General features: G+C 42.8%; 1 protein-coding gene across 1 annotated transcript in view; it reads right to left on the bottom strand.

The window, feature by feature from the left end:
• Positions 1-7,062: 7,062 nt before the first annotated feature.
• Positions 7,063-17,222, bottom strand: part of arap2 (ArfGAP with RhoGAP domain, ankyrin repeat and PH domain 2) — a 226,047-nt gene continuing 215,887 nt past the window's right edge. Inside the window, exons 31-33 of the mRNA XM_084043154.1 lie at positions 16,247-16,310; positions 9,426-9,557; positions 7,063-7,584 (exon numbers count right to left, since the gene is read on the bottom strand). Coding sequence (XP_083899280.1) covers positions 7,204-7,584; positions 9,426-9,557; positions 16,247-16,310 — 577 coding nt within the window. The 3' untranslated portion in view covers positions 7,063-7,203. The remainder of the gene's footprint in view (positions 7,585-9,425; positions 9,558-16,246; positions 16,311-17,222) is intronic.

Below are 17,222 nucleotides of genomic sequence, written 5' to 3'. Positions count from 1 at the left end.
CCTTATCTTCATAGACTTGGTCCTCATGCTCATTATAAGATGGCACAGTTTCCATCCACTCAATCTGCATCTCATTGGTGCCTATATGGACAGTTCAGAAACCTGCCTACCAATGACATGACATCATAGATGGGGATTCCAAGATAATAAAACTACAGCCTTTCTCTTCCTGGACAGTTAGCGTGCTGAAACAGAACCTAGATAGATGTTAGATGTTCTTGCATTAATAAACAATAGTGATAATAATAATAATACAAATAATCTTGTTTGAAATGACCAAACCTGTCTACCAGTTAAGTTAGTGGTTCTCAACCTGTGGGTCGGGAGACCTTAAGACCTTTTTAATACCTCAAAAAGAAAGAAAATAAAAAGACCATTACTGCATCAAAAGTAACCCACAAACTTTACCATAAAACATTGGCCAAATCTTCAAATATAAGAAAGAGGAAACAATTGTGAAAATAGATAGAGCTTGTAGATCTGCTATTTTCACAATATTTATCTGTGGAAATCGAACATGTAATGCCTCAACTCCTTCATTCCAATATGATTATTTTGGGGGGTCGCGACCTGTATAGGTCGAGAAACACTGAGTTAAGCCGCTGGTAGGCAGGTTTCTGAACTGTCCACAGAGCTCCTCTGAGACAGAGTAGACAGAAATGGTGTCATCTCATAATGGGTATTAGTGAGGACCAATTATATGCAGATAGATTGAAAACGGGTGAAGTGGTCCTTTATGTGATTAAGAAAAGCCTGCATGTCCACTACTAACGTTTCAGAGCTTTGCTTGTAGAGCGGGGAGATGAGAGAGCTACAAAAGGGATGGTTGAACCATATTATTTATTGTTCATAGCACAATTTAATAACGTTTTCATTTGGTGAGCTGTGATCCTTTTAAAACACAAACGTGACCTTATTATGCCCCTGTGTAATATCTCAGATCTCCAGTGGCAATGATTACTTACTGTAATGTAATCTCATGACCGCAGGCAAGATTTCTAGACTGTACAGTGTGTGCGTGAGCGCGTGTTCAAATCAATTTATCCTGCCCATACTCATACAGCAAAAGCCGCTTGCAGAGTAAAGTGTGAATTAGAGCAAAATATCATTTACCCCAGTGAGGTCCTCTCCTGCATCTGTCAATAACACCAATAGGCCTAATAGTTTCACCGATTTGAACTATGAATGCAATCACAAGCCCAGTTAATTGGAATGTCTTACATTCCCTTTTTTTTCTCCATTTGCATCGCCGAGGTTCAAATCCCGTCTTCAACCTGTGGGGAGTACTGATTGAGGTTTTAAGGACTTGCTCCCAGTTGAATTGCGATTGCAGAGGCTTTTAATTAGATAAAGCTTGGCTGGTTTGAGCATATACTTTACAGCCATGTCAGGCTAAAAGGGTCCACGTGTCGTAAATATCTCCCGAGACATTAATAGAATTGAGATTAGAGGGGGGGAACGTGTGGATCAGCGTAAAAAAAAAAAAAAAGAGCAGCGAGCAGCACGACTGCCTCATATGGTGAGCTATTTATAGCTGTTTGAAATGGACGGCTCCATTAATGTAAGGCCTACCCTTTCTGGAAATGTAAATCACAGGAGCCCACAGCTCAGCAATCCACGTTATGCAGTGGCGTGTGTGTGTGTGTGTGTGTGTGTGTGTGTGTGTGTGTGTGTGTGTGTGTGTGTGTGTGTGTGTGTGTGTGTGTGTGTGTGTGTGTGTGTGTGTGTGTGTGTCTTGAATTTACAGTGGCTGGACAGGAACCAAAGGGAGATTGCTCCATTTCTTTGTGCCTTCCTTGTATAGATTTGTAGTGCACCTTTCTGGAAGAAACATCTGTCCTTCCCTCTCTATGCATATATACCTACATCTGATCTGATGAGATGGAACATGTGGCAGTAAAAATAAAAGATTGCATACCTCTATGAGTTAAACGCACCCGAGGACAAGCTTACAGTACCATAGGTGTAATCATATAGGATATGATAAGGATGTCTCAACAAATATTATCGTAGCTGCCTGTCAATCTTCCCACAGTCTTTTAAATTCATGTCTTCCTTTTATAGTTCTTGGATTAATATTGATGTTATTCACATGCATGAGACAGAGACTTGAGCGCACATGGGAGAGACAGAGAGAGAGAGAGAGAGAACAAGAAGACAGTGAGATCACGTCGCGCGGCCTCGGCGGACGCTTCCGCCAGCGGGCCTGGGGGTGATCAATACCGCTCCACATCTCAAAATCACACCGGATTAAAGGGTAACATCCCCTTGTTTCTAAAAACCACAGCGGCTCCCCCCGTTTAATTGAAAACCCTCTCACGGTCACCCCCAAGGGCTCATGTCTATTCTTCTGAAATAACTGTCAACTCTCTCTCTCTCTCTCTCTCTCTCGGTCTCTCTCTCTCTCGTAGACAGGAATATCAACTCTCTCCCATTCCTTCTTGCCCCCGTGGTCTCTCCTTTCTCATTGCTGTCTGGGGGTGAGGCATGGCATTAAGGCGCAGCTGCGCAGCTGCCCCGCCCTCCACCCCTCCCCCCCCCACACATGTGTGCACATATGACACACCGAGCGCATGCATCCATCTCTCACACCGCACCGACCTCTCCCTGAATGACAAGGTCAATGTCGCCGCTCATAATGTCTTTAATCACTTTGCGGGGCTTAGTCGCTGAGCTCTCATGGCGCCATATGGCGACCTTCATACACCTGAGGCCTCGGGGGGACGACGGGAAAGATAAATAAACTGTTCACACACACATGCACACACACACACACACATACATTCAGTGGTGTAAAGTAACTAAGTACATTTAGTGCCGTACTTAAGTACAATTTTGAGGTATTTTGACTTTACTGGAGTATTTCCAATTTTCTGTACTTTAACTTGTACTCCACTACATCTCAATCAAATGCTGTACTTTTACTCCACTACAATTGTTTGAAAACCTTTAGTTACAACTAGTTACTTTGCAGATATAAAGTATTATATCATAAAACATACATTAACCACTGTAGCCCTATTTTATACCTTGGCTATTTATATACAAGCTCACAACGCGTCGCGATGCGACGCGTTGTGAGCTTGTAGATCGGCTATTTTCAAACACTTTTGTACGTTTACTTTTGGTACTTTAAGTATTTTGATGCCAATACTTGTGTACGTTTACTCAAGTAACATTTTGAACATAGGCATTTTACTTGTAACAGAGTATTTTTATAATGTAGTATTGCTACTTTTTACTTAAGTAAAGAATTTGAGTACTTTTTCCACCACTGCGTACATTGTCATCCAACAGAAAGAGAACGTGTGCATACACCGTGTGGAGGCAAGATTTCTTTAGAAAAATGTCTTTAATGAAAAGCGCCAAAAAACAGTCTCGTCATAGACAAAAGGAAAATGTGTGCGTACAGATAACATGACCAACGGACTACAGTATACAGACTACACAGCACAGCGTCTTCAGACCACGATGCACATAGGCGTGGTAGCACCGTTAGAATATAAGGACATGAAATAGAGGACAAGCATAAAACAAAATGTTCTGAAATGAAAGTTTCACGGGCGATATCTTGAGTGACAATTGCCTATGCGTGCGTATTCAGCCCGCTATGCATTATTCAATAAGAGCGAATGGCTTGAGACCGAGAGTTTATACGCTTACAATTCACTACACCAAAAAGAGCATTTGATTAAATCTGTGGAAACAACGACGACAGTAACTTGCAGATGTTTTTATTAAGTCGGTTTCATGTTGGAATCCCCATTGGTATTGATACTGTATAAAGTCCTCGAAGAAGCTTGTCTTTTGCATAGAAACTATGTTCTTATAAAACTATCCAGTATGCCAAAGGGAAATGCATCAAATGTAACATAAAATATGAATTTCCTTTCTTATAAGCACATTTGTCTGATGAGAACCTGACAGTGGAAGCTACATCGCTGTTAGAGTGCAATGCTGGCGTGTATCCGTTTTGCAAACAAAAAAAACATGTTTTATAATTCTGTTTCTTCAACAAATCCAAATAACCCATTGAGACCTGAAGCTGATTCTACATGTCTCCTAAATCTCAACAGTTTTCTGAAAAACAAATGTTTCTATATCAGTGGTGCTCAATCTTTTTCAAGTCAAGGACCCCCAAAATGATATGTATTTGGCCGCGGACCCCCATCAAAATATGTTGTTCCAGGGACCCCCCAGAAGCAAAGATTTGAGTTACAAATTTTCGCTTTAAAAATATATCTATTCAAAGATGTGCACGCATTTTCACAATTTTTCTAAAATAGCAGATCTACAAGCTCGTAGCGCGGCACTCGGTGCCGCGCTATGAGCTTGTATATCTGCTATTTTTGAATAGCCCAAAGTGTAAAATAATGCTTTTTAGCTCAAATCTAAAAATGACACAGTTCCAGGTCTTAATGGGATAATACACTCTTGGTTGCTGATATCAAACATTAGTTTTATTTCATGATGAATGTCACTGACTCTTGACTGTGTAAAAAAGAAGAAAAGACCACAACTCTGCTTGCTCCCAAAACAAAATGTATTGCTTGGTTCTGTGCCCACAGCCCCGTCCAATGTAAACAAAATTATAAATAAGAAAAAGAACGGGAGAAAAAACAAACGTTTAACCTAATGAGGCCTAAAAATCCCTATTCTGGCGAGAACATTTGGCAAAAATAGCAGATCTACAAGTTTTGTAACTCTTACTGCTGTGCCGCCTCTGGGCAACTGAAAAAAAATCTATCCACCTATCTATCGATCGATCGATCGATCTATCTATCTATCTATCTATCTATCTCTCACACACACAATGTGTTGTGTTGCAAAGCGTTGTGAGCTTGTAGATGCTATTTGATGTAAAGACATTTAGTGTAGAGGGAAAAAGGATGGGGCCTAGTAGTACAAACCCCTAGAGATTGAACAAATAAGTATATATATACGGGAGCAAAGGAACCAAAAGTTATGCTTGTGGCGAGGCCGACTATAGGGACAAACAAGGCATCCTCTGATGTGTGATGCATTCATTGGTCGGAATCACTTGATTGCCGCCCACAGCCTTTACTTGTGACTAAAGACCCTAAGAAGACCCAAGTGTCGAAACGCGTCGGTCAACTGTTGCCTTGCTCATCTGTAAAATAAATCATTACATGTTTTTCACCTGAAGACGGAGTGCCTCAGTATTTTTTCCCTATACAGTCTGCCTCACCGCAAGCAGAACGTTGGGTTCCTTTGCTTCTATCCCTATACCTGTTCCACATGTGAAGAGCACCTGTTTTGAGCCACTGTGATTGAACCCAGGCAGCGCTTCCTTTCTTTTGTTTTAAAGTTGTTTAACCCATTAAGACCTGGAACTGTGTCATTTTTAGATTTGAGCTAAAAAGCATTATTTTACACTTTGGCTATTAAAAAATAGCAGATATACAAGCTCATAGCGCGGCACCGAGTGCCGCGCTATGAGCTTGTAGATCTGCTATTTTTGAAAAATCGTGAAAATGTGTGCAAATCTTTGAAATATATATATTTTTAAAGCGAACATTTTTAACTCAAATCTTTGTTTCTGGGGGTCCCTGGGACAAAATATTTTGATGGGGTCCGCAGTCAAATACATATAACTTTGGGGGTCCTTGACATGAAAAAGTTTGAGCACCACTGATATAGAAACATACGTTTTTCAGAAAACTGTTGAGATTTAGGAGACATGTAGAATCGGCTTCAGGTCTCAATGGGTTAAGTTGTTAAAATGGGAAAATACATTGCCAGTCAACTTTTGCCTCTGCAATAACGTTTCCTGTTGTTTACCGTGTCGAAAGTTCAGGATGTTCACAAAGTCGTGCGAGCAGAACAGAAAACATCATGTTAAGTTGTGTAGGAGCGCTATTTACATCAAGTAGTGTATGGGTCGGCTCCGTGGTCAGCCGAGGTCCCTCCCACCGGCTACTCCAGCACCTGTTCTCCAGTTCTCCTTTGTCCACACGCCCACCACATGTATACGAAGGCCTCTTGGCTTCCATCGCTCCTCGCTGAAATCTGGCTGAGTTTGTAGTTGACAATTTTGACTGATTTATCTTTTTTTTCCCTCTGCACCACCTTACTCTTCCGTTCTCTGCATCACTCCCCTGGAATAGTTTCTCTTTCTTAACTCATTCAGTGCCATTGACTTGTTTTCAGTGTTTTTTCCCAAAGGCTCTGAGTGCCATTGACGTGTTTTGGTGTTTCAGCGTTTAGCCACCAGATGGCGCTGTCCACAAACCAGCGATCACCATCTAACCATGTGATCACAAAAAAAACACCACATTGACTTCCTGTTTGAAGAAAAAAATTGAAAACGCCCTTTTCTCTGGTTTCTGTTGTTGTGGGGGGGGAAATCACTCCTCATTCAACTGCCCATATATATATGGAATGGACGATCGCGACGATCTCTGAGTGTACGAGACCCCGCTACGTCTTTTACCGCGATCGGCGGGTCGATTGCTGCGAAGAAGAATATTCTATGACGAAACAAATGTTTGAGTTAAAAATGTTCGCTTTGAAAAAAAAAAGAAGAAACATAGCAGATCTACAAGCTCGTATATCTGCTATTTTTGAATAGCCAAGGTATAAAATAGTGGTTATAAAGTGGTTAAAATCTAAAACGACACGGAAGCTTTCCCGGTTTCAATGGGTCAATCAGTCATTCTCCCTCTCGTCTCCAAGCGTCCGTTCCTGCAAGTTGCGCAGGGACGTGCACAGATAGACTCTAGGTGTCTAGGTGGTGCTGGAGCACCTGCCCTTTGCCCTCTTGACCAGAAGTGCCCTTTTTTTCCCAGTTTATAGCAGGGGTCTTCAACAGGGGGTCCGGGACCCCTAGGGGGTCCTCAGAGTTACTACAGGCGGTCCGCTAAATCTTTATGTGATATGATTTTTCTTTTTACCATAACCACTCGAAACCTAGCATCCCTTTTCTGAGGAGAACTTTAGCCAAAAATAGCCGATCTACAAGCTCACAACGCCTCGCGCTGCGAGGCGTTGCGGGCTTGTAGATCGGCTATTTTTGGCAAAGAGGTATAGGTGTAGAGGGAAAAAAGAGCAGACCAAGTAAACAAAAAAAAGTTAATTTACTTGAGCACCTGCCCCTCAAAATGTCTGTGCACGCCACTGAAGTTGCGTAATACTTTGACCCAGCTTTTCGTTGTCCTCTCTCTCTCTCTCTCTCTCTCTCTCTCACACATCGTCCTTGGCGCTCTGGCCGGCCCTGCTCAGCACAGACTTGAGTTCGTTCAGCACGTTGGGAGGCATCTCCACGCGCGTGGGCGTCGTTCTGTTGGGGCTCTTGCTGGCGGCCGCCCGACGGGCCCCGGGGGGCAATAAAGCCAGCGTCGTCGGCGGGCGCGTGGACGGAGACGGGCAGCGCGGGGGCGGGCACACCCCTACGGAGGCTCGCCTGCTCGCCGCCGCTGCCGCCGCGGCCTCTATGGCGCTCGGACCGTCCCTTATCTGCTCGTGGCGGTCGACTGCCGCCGCGCCGGCCTTGTGGCGGTCGATGCCGGCGTCTTTGTCGGCTCTCGGTTTGGCCGCGCCGAGAGAAACCGTCCTGTCCGCGGGCTAAAGGCAGAGAAAAAGAAAAAAAAAACATATGTTTAACCCATTAAGACCTGAGGCGATTCTTAAAAATGTTTTCTAAATCCTAACAGTTTTTTGAAAATAATCGAAAACATTTTTTTTCAAGATTTTTCAAAAATAGCAGATCTACAAGCTCATAGCGCGGCACTCGGTGCCGCGCTATGAGCTTGTATATCTGCTATTTTTGAATAGCCCAAAGAAACCTAAAGTGACACAGATACGTTCCGGGTCTAAATACCTTAATAAAAGGCAGATGGACATAAATGGCTGTAGCTTTTCCCAAGTCATCCACAGGGAAAGACTAAATGATGGCTTTTATGAAGATCAAAGCGTTGCTCATGTTCATGCTGTTCACATTTTAATTAAAAATGTTTTATTACTCTACGTAAATTATCAGTGTCCCGTTGAAGCCTCGTATCACCATAACTTGTTTATTTTTTATAACCCGCAGCTGACGACGCCATTCAAAAAATTAAACACAACCTTCATGATTGATAAACATTGAGATAAAATGTGTGTTTGTTCTCTTGGGGCAGCGGTTCCCTATCCCAACCTTTTCTGGGTCAGGACCCCCACTTGAAAACCTTGAAAGCATTCGTGGCCCGCCCGTCTAACCACTTAACTGATGGGTGAGCATTTTCAGAGCAAGTTTTATTTATTTTTCAAGGTTTTAAGAGAAGGAAAAAAAAGACCTAACGAAGACCCACAACGTTGTCATGCTCTAAAACAGTGTTTTTCAACTCTTTTCATATCAAGGTCCATTATTTATTCTGCATTTGAGCCACGGACCACCATTTGATGAGATTTAGCCTCTCAGACCCAAAACGTAGAATATTTTGTTGGATATGTTTTGTCCACAATTCCATGCTGTATCGATGGTGGTACTGGTACCATAGGAGAGACAACAGGCAAACATTGATCAAAATAACAACTCTTATATATTCTACACTCTAATTGTGTAGACTTATTGTAAATGAAGTAATGCAGATGTTTAACAATAATGTAACTCTTGAGAGCGTTTCATTTTACTCTCTCAGGAGTTAAAGATCTATAAGGGTCCACTTGGTTACCAACCTGGAACCCCCTCAAGGACCACTGGTGGTCCCCGGACCACTGGTTGAGAACCACTGCTCTAAAATAAATGTATTATTTTTTTTTAAATAATTTTTATCCCACGATTTTGTAACCCATATTTTTTCACCCAGTGCCAATTGCTTATGTAATCCTGGGCGCTACTCTCCCTCTGCCAGCCTAGGGAGAGCCCAAGCTGAAGCTCATGCCTCCTTCAATGCATGAGGAGCAAGCAGGCCGCTTCTTATCACCCGACAGGGGGGAGTTTCCCTGGTTGGACGTAGCGCGTGGAAGGAACACGTTATTCCAACCAGTTCCTTTCCCCTCCATCAGGCGCCCTGGCTGACCAGGGGGAGGCAGTATAGTGACCAGGATTACTGCATGTTTTTTTGTGAGGGTATTAACTACCCTAGGAGACACGGGGAGAACATGCAAACTCCACACAGAAAAATAAATAAAAATAAAATAAATGTATCTACTGGGAGCTAAGAACAGTGTGCAGACCTCCCTTGTCCCTTCCTTCCTCAATGTACGTATTTTTGTTCAGCACCTGCACATTCGTGTGGGGAAGTGCGTGCTTCCCTTTGGACTCTTATTTCTAAAGGCAGAAATACCATATTTTCTGTTATATTATCAATGCAATCTTAGTGTTTTGCCCATTACGTGGGGGGCCCGCTTGCAATATCCTCAACGACCACCAGTGGGCGCACAGGTTGGGAATGGCTGATCTTGGGTGTATTAGCCTCTCTTACCTGTTTAATAGTACTGTGCTTGTGGGCCTGAGGACCACCCTGGCCGACAGACACACTGCTGGCTCTCCTGGAGTCTCTGTGAGCTCCAGGCTCACCTGAGTTGCCGCTCTTCAGCCATAAATCACTGCCATACTGGAGACACAGAATAAGAGAAATGTAAGCAGTTGAAGGAAATGCAAACATACTCGACTGGAGGGAATTTCAAAGAGTGAAGACATCTGCACGGCGCGTTTTTGATGTTGCCTCTCTGTTTTTGATGTCTGTGTAGACAAAATATTTGACTACGCGCACGCGCGCACGCACACACACACGCACGCACGCACGCACGCACGCACGCACGCACGCACGCACGCACACACACACACACACACAGGCGCGCGCATGCTCGCACACACACACACACACACACACACACACACACACACACACACACACACACACACACACACACACACACACACACACACACACACACACACACACACACACACACACACACACACACACAAAATAAACTCCAGAAATAAAATACCCCACTTTTAAAAGTCAACTTTTACCTTCTGTCATTTCTATGTGAGATCACCTCTAGCAGCAAAGGGAAGAAAAACATCATCCCACCCTAACCAGTGTTGCCATGTCTGCTTATTATAAGCGACTTTGGGTTTGTTTTTTCTGTAAAGTTGCTTGTAAATACGTTTTTTTTTTTGGCTTGTTTCTAAAGTGTGGTTGCTTATTTGGGCTTGTTTCCAAATGTTGTTTAACTAGCTAGTGGTTCATATGGTAGCTCTCCACCACACCGATTTTGGGCCGACTCGGCGTCGGAAAGTGTCTGCCGGCCGACAAATTGTTGTCGGGTATCGTTGTTTCCGTCGGGTCGGACCTCTTTCGACCCGAATCAAGAGAAACCGAGCATGTTCAGCTTTTGGACCGACTGGTAGAGCCGCGGGGTAGTGAAGAGGGGGGAGAGAGGGGGGGTGTTGTGAGCTTGTATCGGCTATTTTCAAATAGCCAATGCATATAGGGCAAAGAGTGCTCATATGGCCTATAGTCGCTTCTTTGGGGCTTGTTTTCCTAGACCTGGCTGCTTATATCTCTCACACAATCTGGCAACACTGTCCCTAACATGTGTGTCTGGTCTCTCTATGCGCACAGGGGGGCGTGGATGGCAGTTTTTATAGGCCAGACTCTGAGGCCATGCATCTTTGAGGGCGAGTGAAAGTCGCGGGGTTGTGACCCTGTGTTCCGTAAAAAAAAACACGTGTTCCACTGTCGCCGGCTAAACCGTCTCTTTAACCCATTAAGACCGGGAACGCATCTGTTTCATTGTTAGATGTCTTTGGCTATTTTTTAAAAAATCAGGAAAATTGGAGCAAATTTTGTAATATATATATTTTTGAAAGCAAACATTTGCAACTCGAATCTTTGCTTCTAAATCCTAATAGTTATTTTTTGTTTAAACGTATGTTGCTATTGTATCAGCGGTGCTCAAACTTTTTCATGTCAAGGACCTCCGAAAATATATTTGGCCGCGGACCCCCATCTGAGAATATTTTGTTCCAGGGACCCCCCATATCTGAAAAAGAAACCGAGTGCCGCGCTATGAGCTTGTAGATCTGCAAATTTTTGAATAGCCAAAAGTATAAAATAATGGTTATTATGGCTAAAATCTAACGTGACACAGATGCGTTTCCCGGTTTTAATGGGTTAACAACCAATGTCCTTGGTTTTCACTGTGAACCCTCGGACCCCGGGAGCTTGTCTCCTCTTCAACAGCCTCATTTTGCCGCCGCGACCCGTCCTCATAATGTCTGTCTGTCGGGTGGAAACCTTGTATGTCCAAAACTGTTACCCAATGGATACTATATACCAGTGGTTCTCAAACTTTTTCATGTCAAGGACCCCCAAATGGACACTTATTAGCCCGCGGACCCCCATTTGAAAAGATATGCCAGGGACCCCCATAAGAGAAGATTTCTACGGCTCTAGCAGTGATTCTCAACCATTTTAATTTCAAGGACCCCCAGTTTGACATGCATTAGGCTACGGACCCCCATTTAATGTCATTTATATCTCTGGGACCCCAATTCATATTGTAAAATCAACAATCAACTTAACTCTGAGAGTGTACAAATGGAACCAAATGGACCCGTTAGGGTCCATTTGGTTCCATTTGTACACTCTCAGAGTTACAGACCCATAAGAGTCCATTTGGTGACTAATCTATCATTTAGCTGAGGACCCCCTGGAACCCCCTCAAGTACCCCTGGGGGTCCCCGGACCCCACTTTGAGAACCAATGCTGTATGTAATGTACTTATTATCAAGTCAAAAGCTCTTGTTAATACTTTATTGGTTAAATCTTTATAAAACCCACAGACACACTTAACTCATTAACCGCCGGAGTAAAACATCGTCTAATAGCCGACCTTGCCAGCGATTCCGAGCGTTTTCACTAACTAATAGTTATTGGCAGTTGAATGTAGGTTGTTTTTTGCCAAAAATCAACAGAAAGCACTTTCAAAGCAGAGAAAAGGGCTTTTTTTCCAAATCCATTAGCATGGAAGTGAATGTTCTTTTTTTTGCGATCACGTGTTTTGCTGCTTCACTGGGAGTCAAATGGTGACTCATAGATTAGCAAAGAGCGCCATCTAGCGTCAACACTGAAAACACCAGTGCACGTGACAGCACGTCAAAGCGCATCCTTGGCGGTATGGGCTTTGGATTGACGCGCGTCAAAACATGTCATTGGCAGTCAATGAGTTAAAGGTAAGGTAAGTGATATTTTTTGGTTAAAACAAAAAGTATTTTGTTAAAAGGTTAAAATACTATATTCTGATAGTAATCATTGCTATAGAGTGTTTTTTCAGTAACAGATGTCTCCCCGTCTCTCCAGCTCTTTAATAAACAGAAAATACATTTTTCGGTAGGTGTCAAAATCTCAGCCAATCAGGAGAAAGTACCCATTTTTAAGCTTAATTTGAATAGTGTTCCAGTTAAAATTTTGTCAGCTCATTTCCTAGTGTCATCACTTCCAATTTCACTTGTTTAATCTATATCCTGATTGAGTTCTCTGTCCTGGTTGGATAAAATTGGAAATGAAACTGAAACTGAAACGAAAATGCATTTTCTGTTTCATAAAGAGCTGGGGAGACAAGGAGACTCCTAATACTGAACAAACACTCTACAGCAATGAGTACTATTAGAATATAGAGCTATTTAACACTTATTTTAACCAAAGCAAATCACTACTTACCCTACCTTTAACCACTATCACTTCAAAATGTCTTTAGAAAGGCGAAAATAGCAGATCTACAAGCTCACAACGTGCTCACAACGTCGGCTATTTTACCGACTTTTGCGCGACACTGTTGACGAAGTAGGACTCAAGTAGATGCAAGGTTTCTACCCGACAGCCATGTCTGTTTGGAGCCCAACTGTCCACCACAGATTCTACCTCCACCTTTAGATGGAGAGGAGAGAGGAGGGAAAAAAAGCCTCCCATAGCCAGTTGCTATGGAAACTTTGTCTGACCACAATGCTGCCTAACAGGTAAGAGAAAGGAAATCAAGAACATTGAATTACTCTTACTCACTCACACTCACATCTAATCTCTCTTTTTTAGCCTGCCTCGTTCTTTCCCTCTCTCTCTCTCTCTCTCTCTCTCTCTCTGGGTATCCCACTCTCCCTGCCCTTCGCACAAAGTCCAGTGTCCTTCCCACAAGCCCATAGCGTTGGAAGCTGACAATCCCTGATACTTAGAGGCTTTGGGGGTGGGAAAAAGCCTAATATTTTTAGCCGGCTGTAGGCCGCTATAGATTTAGTTGTTGCGGAGCGGAGAGCTTTCTCCAAAAGGGCAGAGAAAAGTCACGGAGAGCCCACTGAAATAACCCATCGAGACCTGAAGCCGATTCTACATGTCTCCTAAATCCCAACAGTTTTCTGAAAAACGTATGTTTCTATATCAGTGGTGCTCAATCTTTTTCATGTCAAGGACCCCCAAAATGATATGTACTTGGCCGCGGACCCCCATCAAAATATTTTGTTCCAGGGACCCCCCAGAAGCAACGATTTGAGTTAAAAATGTTCGCTTTAAAAATATATATATTCAAAGATTTGCACACATTTTCACGAATTTTCAAAAATAGCAGATCTACAAGCTCGTAGCGCGGCACTCGGTGCCGCGCTACGAGCTTGAATATCTGCTATTTTTGAATAGCCCAAAGTGTAAAATAATGCTTTTTAGCTCAAATCTAAAAATGACATAGTTCCAGGTCTCAATGGGATAAACACCTTGGAACACTTACAGAGAGAACACAATCTCCCCGGCCAAAAAAAAAACCTTGCCTCTCCCCCTCTCTGCAGATCAATCTCCCCACTAAAAGTATTGCCCTTTTTTACTGGCGAACCCAAACTAATGCACTAAAGGGCTTTTACAGTAAGCATCTGTGATAAACAACGCCGCGCGGGAGAGACGCGTTCCCATGGAATAAGTCGGCGCCCAGGAGCCTAATGCAAATGAAATGTGCTCGGAATACACATGCGGGCATCGGAGAAGCACATTCTGGCGTTGCCATGAGATCTTGGCCCCGAGTTAAGAGGGGTTGCAACAGTACAATCTCTACCGGGGACCGGGGCTGGTTAAGGACAATTGTAATATTTCATTTAACCCTTTAAGACCCCAGGCCCCGATTCTAAAATTGTCTTCTACTGTAAGTCCTAACAGTTTTCTGAAAAACCTGTTTTATCAGTGGTGCGCAAACTTTTTCATGTCAAGGACCCTCAAAATTAGATGCATTTGGCCGTGGACCCCCCATCTCAAAATATTTTTGTTCCGGGGACCTCCATAAGCAAAGATTTGAGTTAAAAATGTTCGCTTTAAAAAAATATATATATATTCAAAGATTTGCACAAATTTTCACGATTAAAAACATTTTTGCAGATTTGCAAGCTCATAAGTGACGCGCTATGAGCTTGTAGATCTGCTATTTTTGAATAGCTAAGATCTAAAATGACACAGACGCTTTCCCGGTTTTAACGGGTTAAGGCCATTTAGCTGGAAATGAAAATAAAATATGCATGCGTACACCAAACGCGTACACAACATTAAGCTGTTGCCTCACGATACGAGAAACCTATTTCAGAGAGGGAGAAAATGAGAACGCGGGTGCTATGGAGAGCAATAGAAAAGAGAGGAGGAGAATATGAGACATCTGTGGCTTTGCTCCTTGTGTTTGCTTTGCTTTGCTTTGCATTATTTATGTCGTATGTGCTGTGTCAGCGAGTGACAGCAACAACACTTAGCCACATCTGGGGGCTAAGTATTGCGACGTGATTGTTACAGTCGCCCCCCAACCTTATTCCCGCAGCTAAGAGACTTTATTTCCCACACAAAGTGATTTATTCTATTGCCGAGTGACCTCGAAAACTTTAACCCATTAAGACCTGGAACTGTGTCATTTTTTGATTTGAGCGAAAAAGCATTATTTTACACTTTGGGCTATTCAAAAATAGCAGATCTACAAGCTCATAGCGCGGCACCGAGTGCCGCGCTACGAGCTTGTAGATCTGCTATTTTTGAAAAATCGTGAAAATGTGTGCAAATCTTTGAATATATATATATTTTTAAAGCGAACATTTTTAACTCAAATCTTTGCTTCTGGGGGGTCCCTGGAACGAAATATTTTGATGGGGGTCCGCGGCCAAATACATATCATTTTGGGGGTCCTTGACATGAAAAAGATTGAGCACCACTGATATAGAAACATACGTTTTTCAGAATACTGTTGAGATTTAGGAGACATGTAGAATCGGCTTCAGGTCTCAATGGGTTAACAGTACTTTTTTACCTATTTATGTATTTCGTCCGGCCCGTGATACAATGGAAATTGATGATTGCGGGGGGGAAACATGATTTATCATATCTCTGTTGTTTTGAGATACGGTTTAGTAAAGAGTCGATTTCTTCGTCGTGGAGTAATCTGGGGTATTTTTCATCCGAACGGGGACGCGTTCGCAAAGTGCATCTTTTGTCACATCCGCTGATATTTTTGGGGCTTGCGGCGGCGGGTACAGTAAAAAAGGGGTCATATGAAGGATGCACATACATCTCTTAAAATGCCCCAAATTCCCCCTCCAGCTTGAGTGAATTTGCCATTGTTCACTGGCTGATCCGTACAAGCTGAGTAACACCCCCCTGTATAAACGTTTCATTCCCTTCGAGGCCGTCCTCGTTCTTAACCCGCTAAGACCGGGAACGCATCTGCGTCATTTTTTGATTTGAGCAAAAAAAAAAAAAGCATTATTTTACACTTTGGCTATTCAAAAATAGCAGATCTACAAGCTCATAGTGCGGAGCAAAGTGAAATCGGGAAAATGTGTGAAAATCTTTGAATAAATATTATTTTAAAGCAAACATTTTTGACTCAAGTCTTTGCTTCTGGGGGTCCTTATTGCCATTATTTTATACTTTGGCTATTCAGATCTACAAGCTATGAGCTTGTAGATCTGCTAAAAAAAAATGAGCGTGAAAAAATGTGCTAATATTTGAATATATATCTTTTTTTAAAACGAACATTTGTAACTCAAATATTTGCTTCTGGGGGGTCCCTGGAACAAAATATTTTGAGATGGGGTCGGTGGTCCAAATAGATATAATTTTGGGTGGTCCTTGACATGAAAAACTTTGAGAACCGCTGATATAAACAACAGTGTTTTTCAGAAAACCGTTAGGATTTAGAGGACATTATTTTGTAAGAATCGGCCTCAGGTTTTAATGGGTTAACCCCCCCGACTCCTGTCTTCCCCGTCAGAGAGCCCACTCACCTTCATCCGGATGATGTCAGTCACCCAGCTGAGCTGAGCCTCTTTCCCCTCACAACAGAAGTGCCTTGGGGACAGAAAACATTAGTGTGAGCCACTTCTATCAGTCACTTGTTGACTGATAGTTTTTTTTCCCCCGTGTTTTTCACATTTCCCCATGTTTTCTCGTTAACCACAGACATTAAATTCAATTCTAATAGCCTGGATTTGTGTAATATGCGACTGTCGGCAGTGTCCTCTGAAAAGGAATGGTTTTACTTGCCGATGTGTCTATATCAACCAGTGGTTCGAGAACTTTTTTAATTTAAGGACCCCCAAGGAACTCTGAGGGTCACTTTGAGAACCACTGCTATAAAGTATTACTCTGCTACATTGATTGGCATTATCTAAGCCAGGGGTCTTCAACAGGGGGTCAGGGACCCCTAGGGGGTCCTTAGAGTTACTACAGGGGGTCCGCCAAATCTTTGTGTGATAAGATATATATTTTTTTTACATTAACCACTTGAACTCTAGCATCCCTATTCTGAGGGGAACATTATCCGAAAATAGCCGATCTACAAGCTCACAACGCCTCACAGCGTTGTGAGCTTCAAAGAATATCTGATTCTTTGAATCGGATATTTTCGGCAATGAGGTTTGGTGTCGAGCGAAAAAAGAGCAGACCAAGTACAGAGCCAAAGGTCAAGTTTACAAAGTATTGAGGGTTTTAAGTGGTTAAATGTCTGAAAATACACATTAACATGAATCCAATGTGTAGAGGGGGTCCCTGCTTCATCTCTCTCTCAGCTAAGGGGTCCTTGGCCTGAAAAACGTTGAAGACCCCTGATCTAAGCACACTGAAATATCATTGACTCAGGTGGCAAATCTGGCAGTCCAAGAGAGAGCCCACAAATGTAATAAATTCAATTAGGCACACCGTTAACAAGGAACTGTGGACGGAAATCGATGGCCTCTTCTAAAATGTTATTAGTGGGTTGGA

Source organism: Gymnoscopelus microlampas (assembly GCF_963454915.1).
Source record: "Gymnoscopelus microlampas genome assembly, chromosome: 19".
Taxonomy (NCBI): domain Eukaryota; kingdom Metazoa; phylum Chordata; class Actinopteri; order Myctophiformes; family Myctophidae; genus Gymnoscopelus; species Gymnoscopelus microlampas.
Note: the sequence above shows the minus strand (reverse complement) of the source record. Positions and strands in the feature narration are given on the sequence as shown.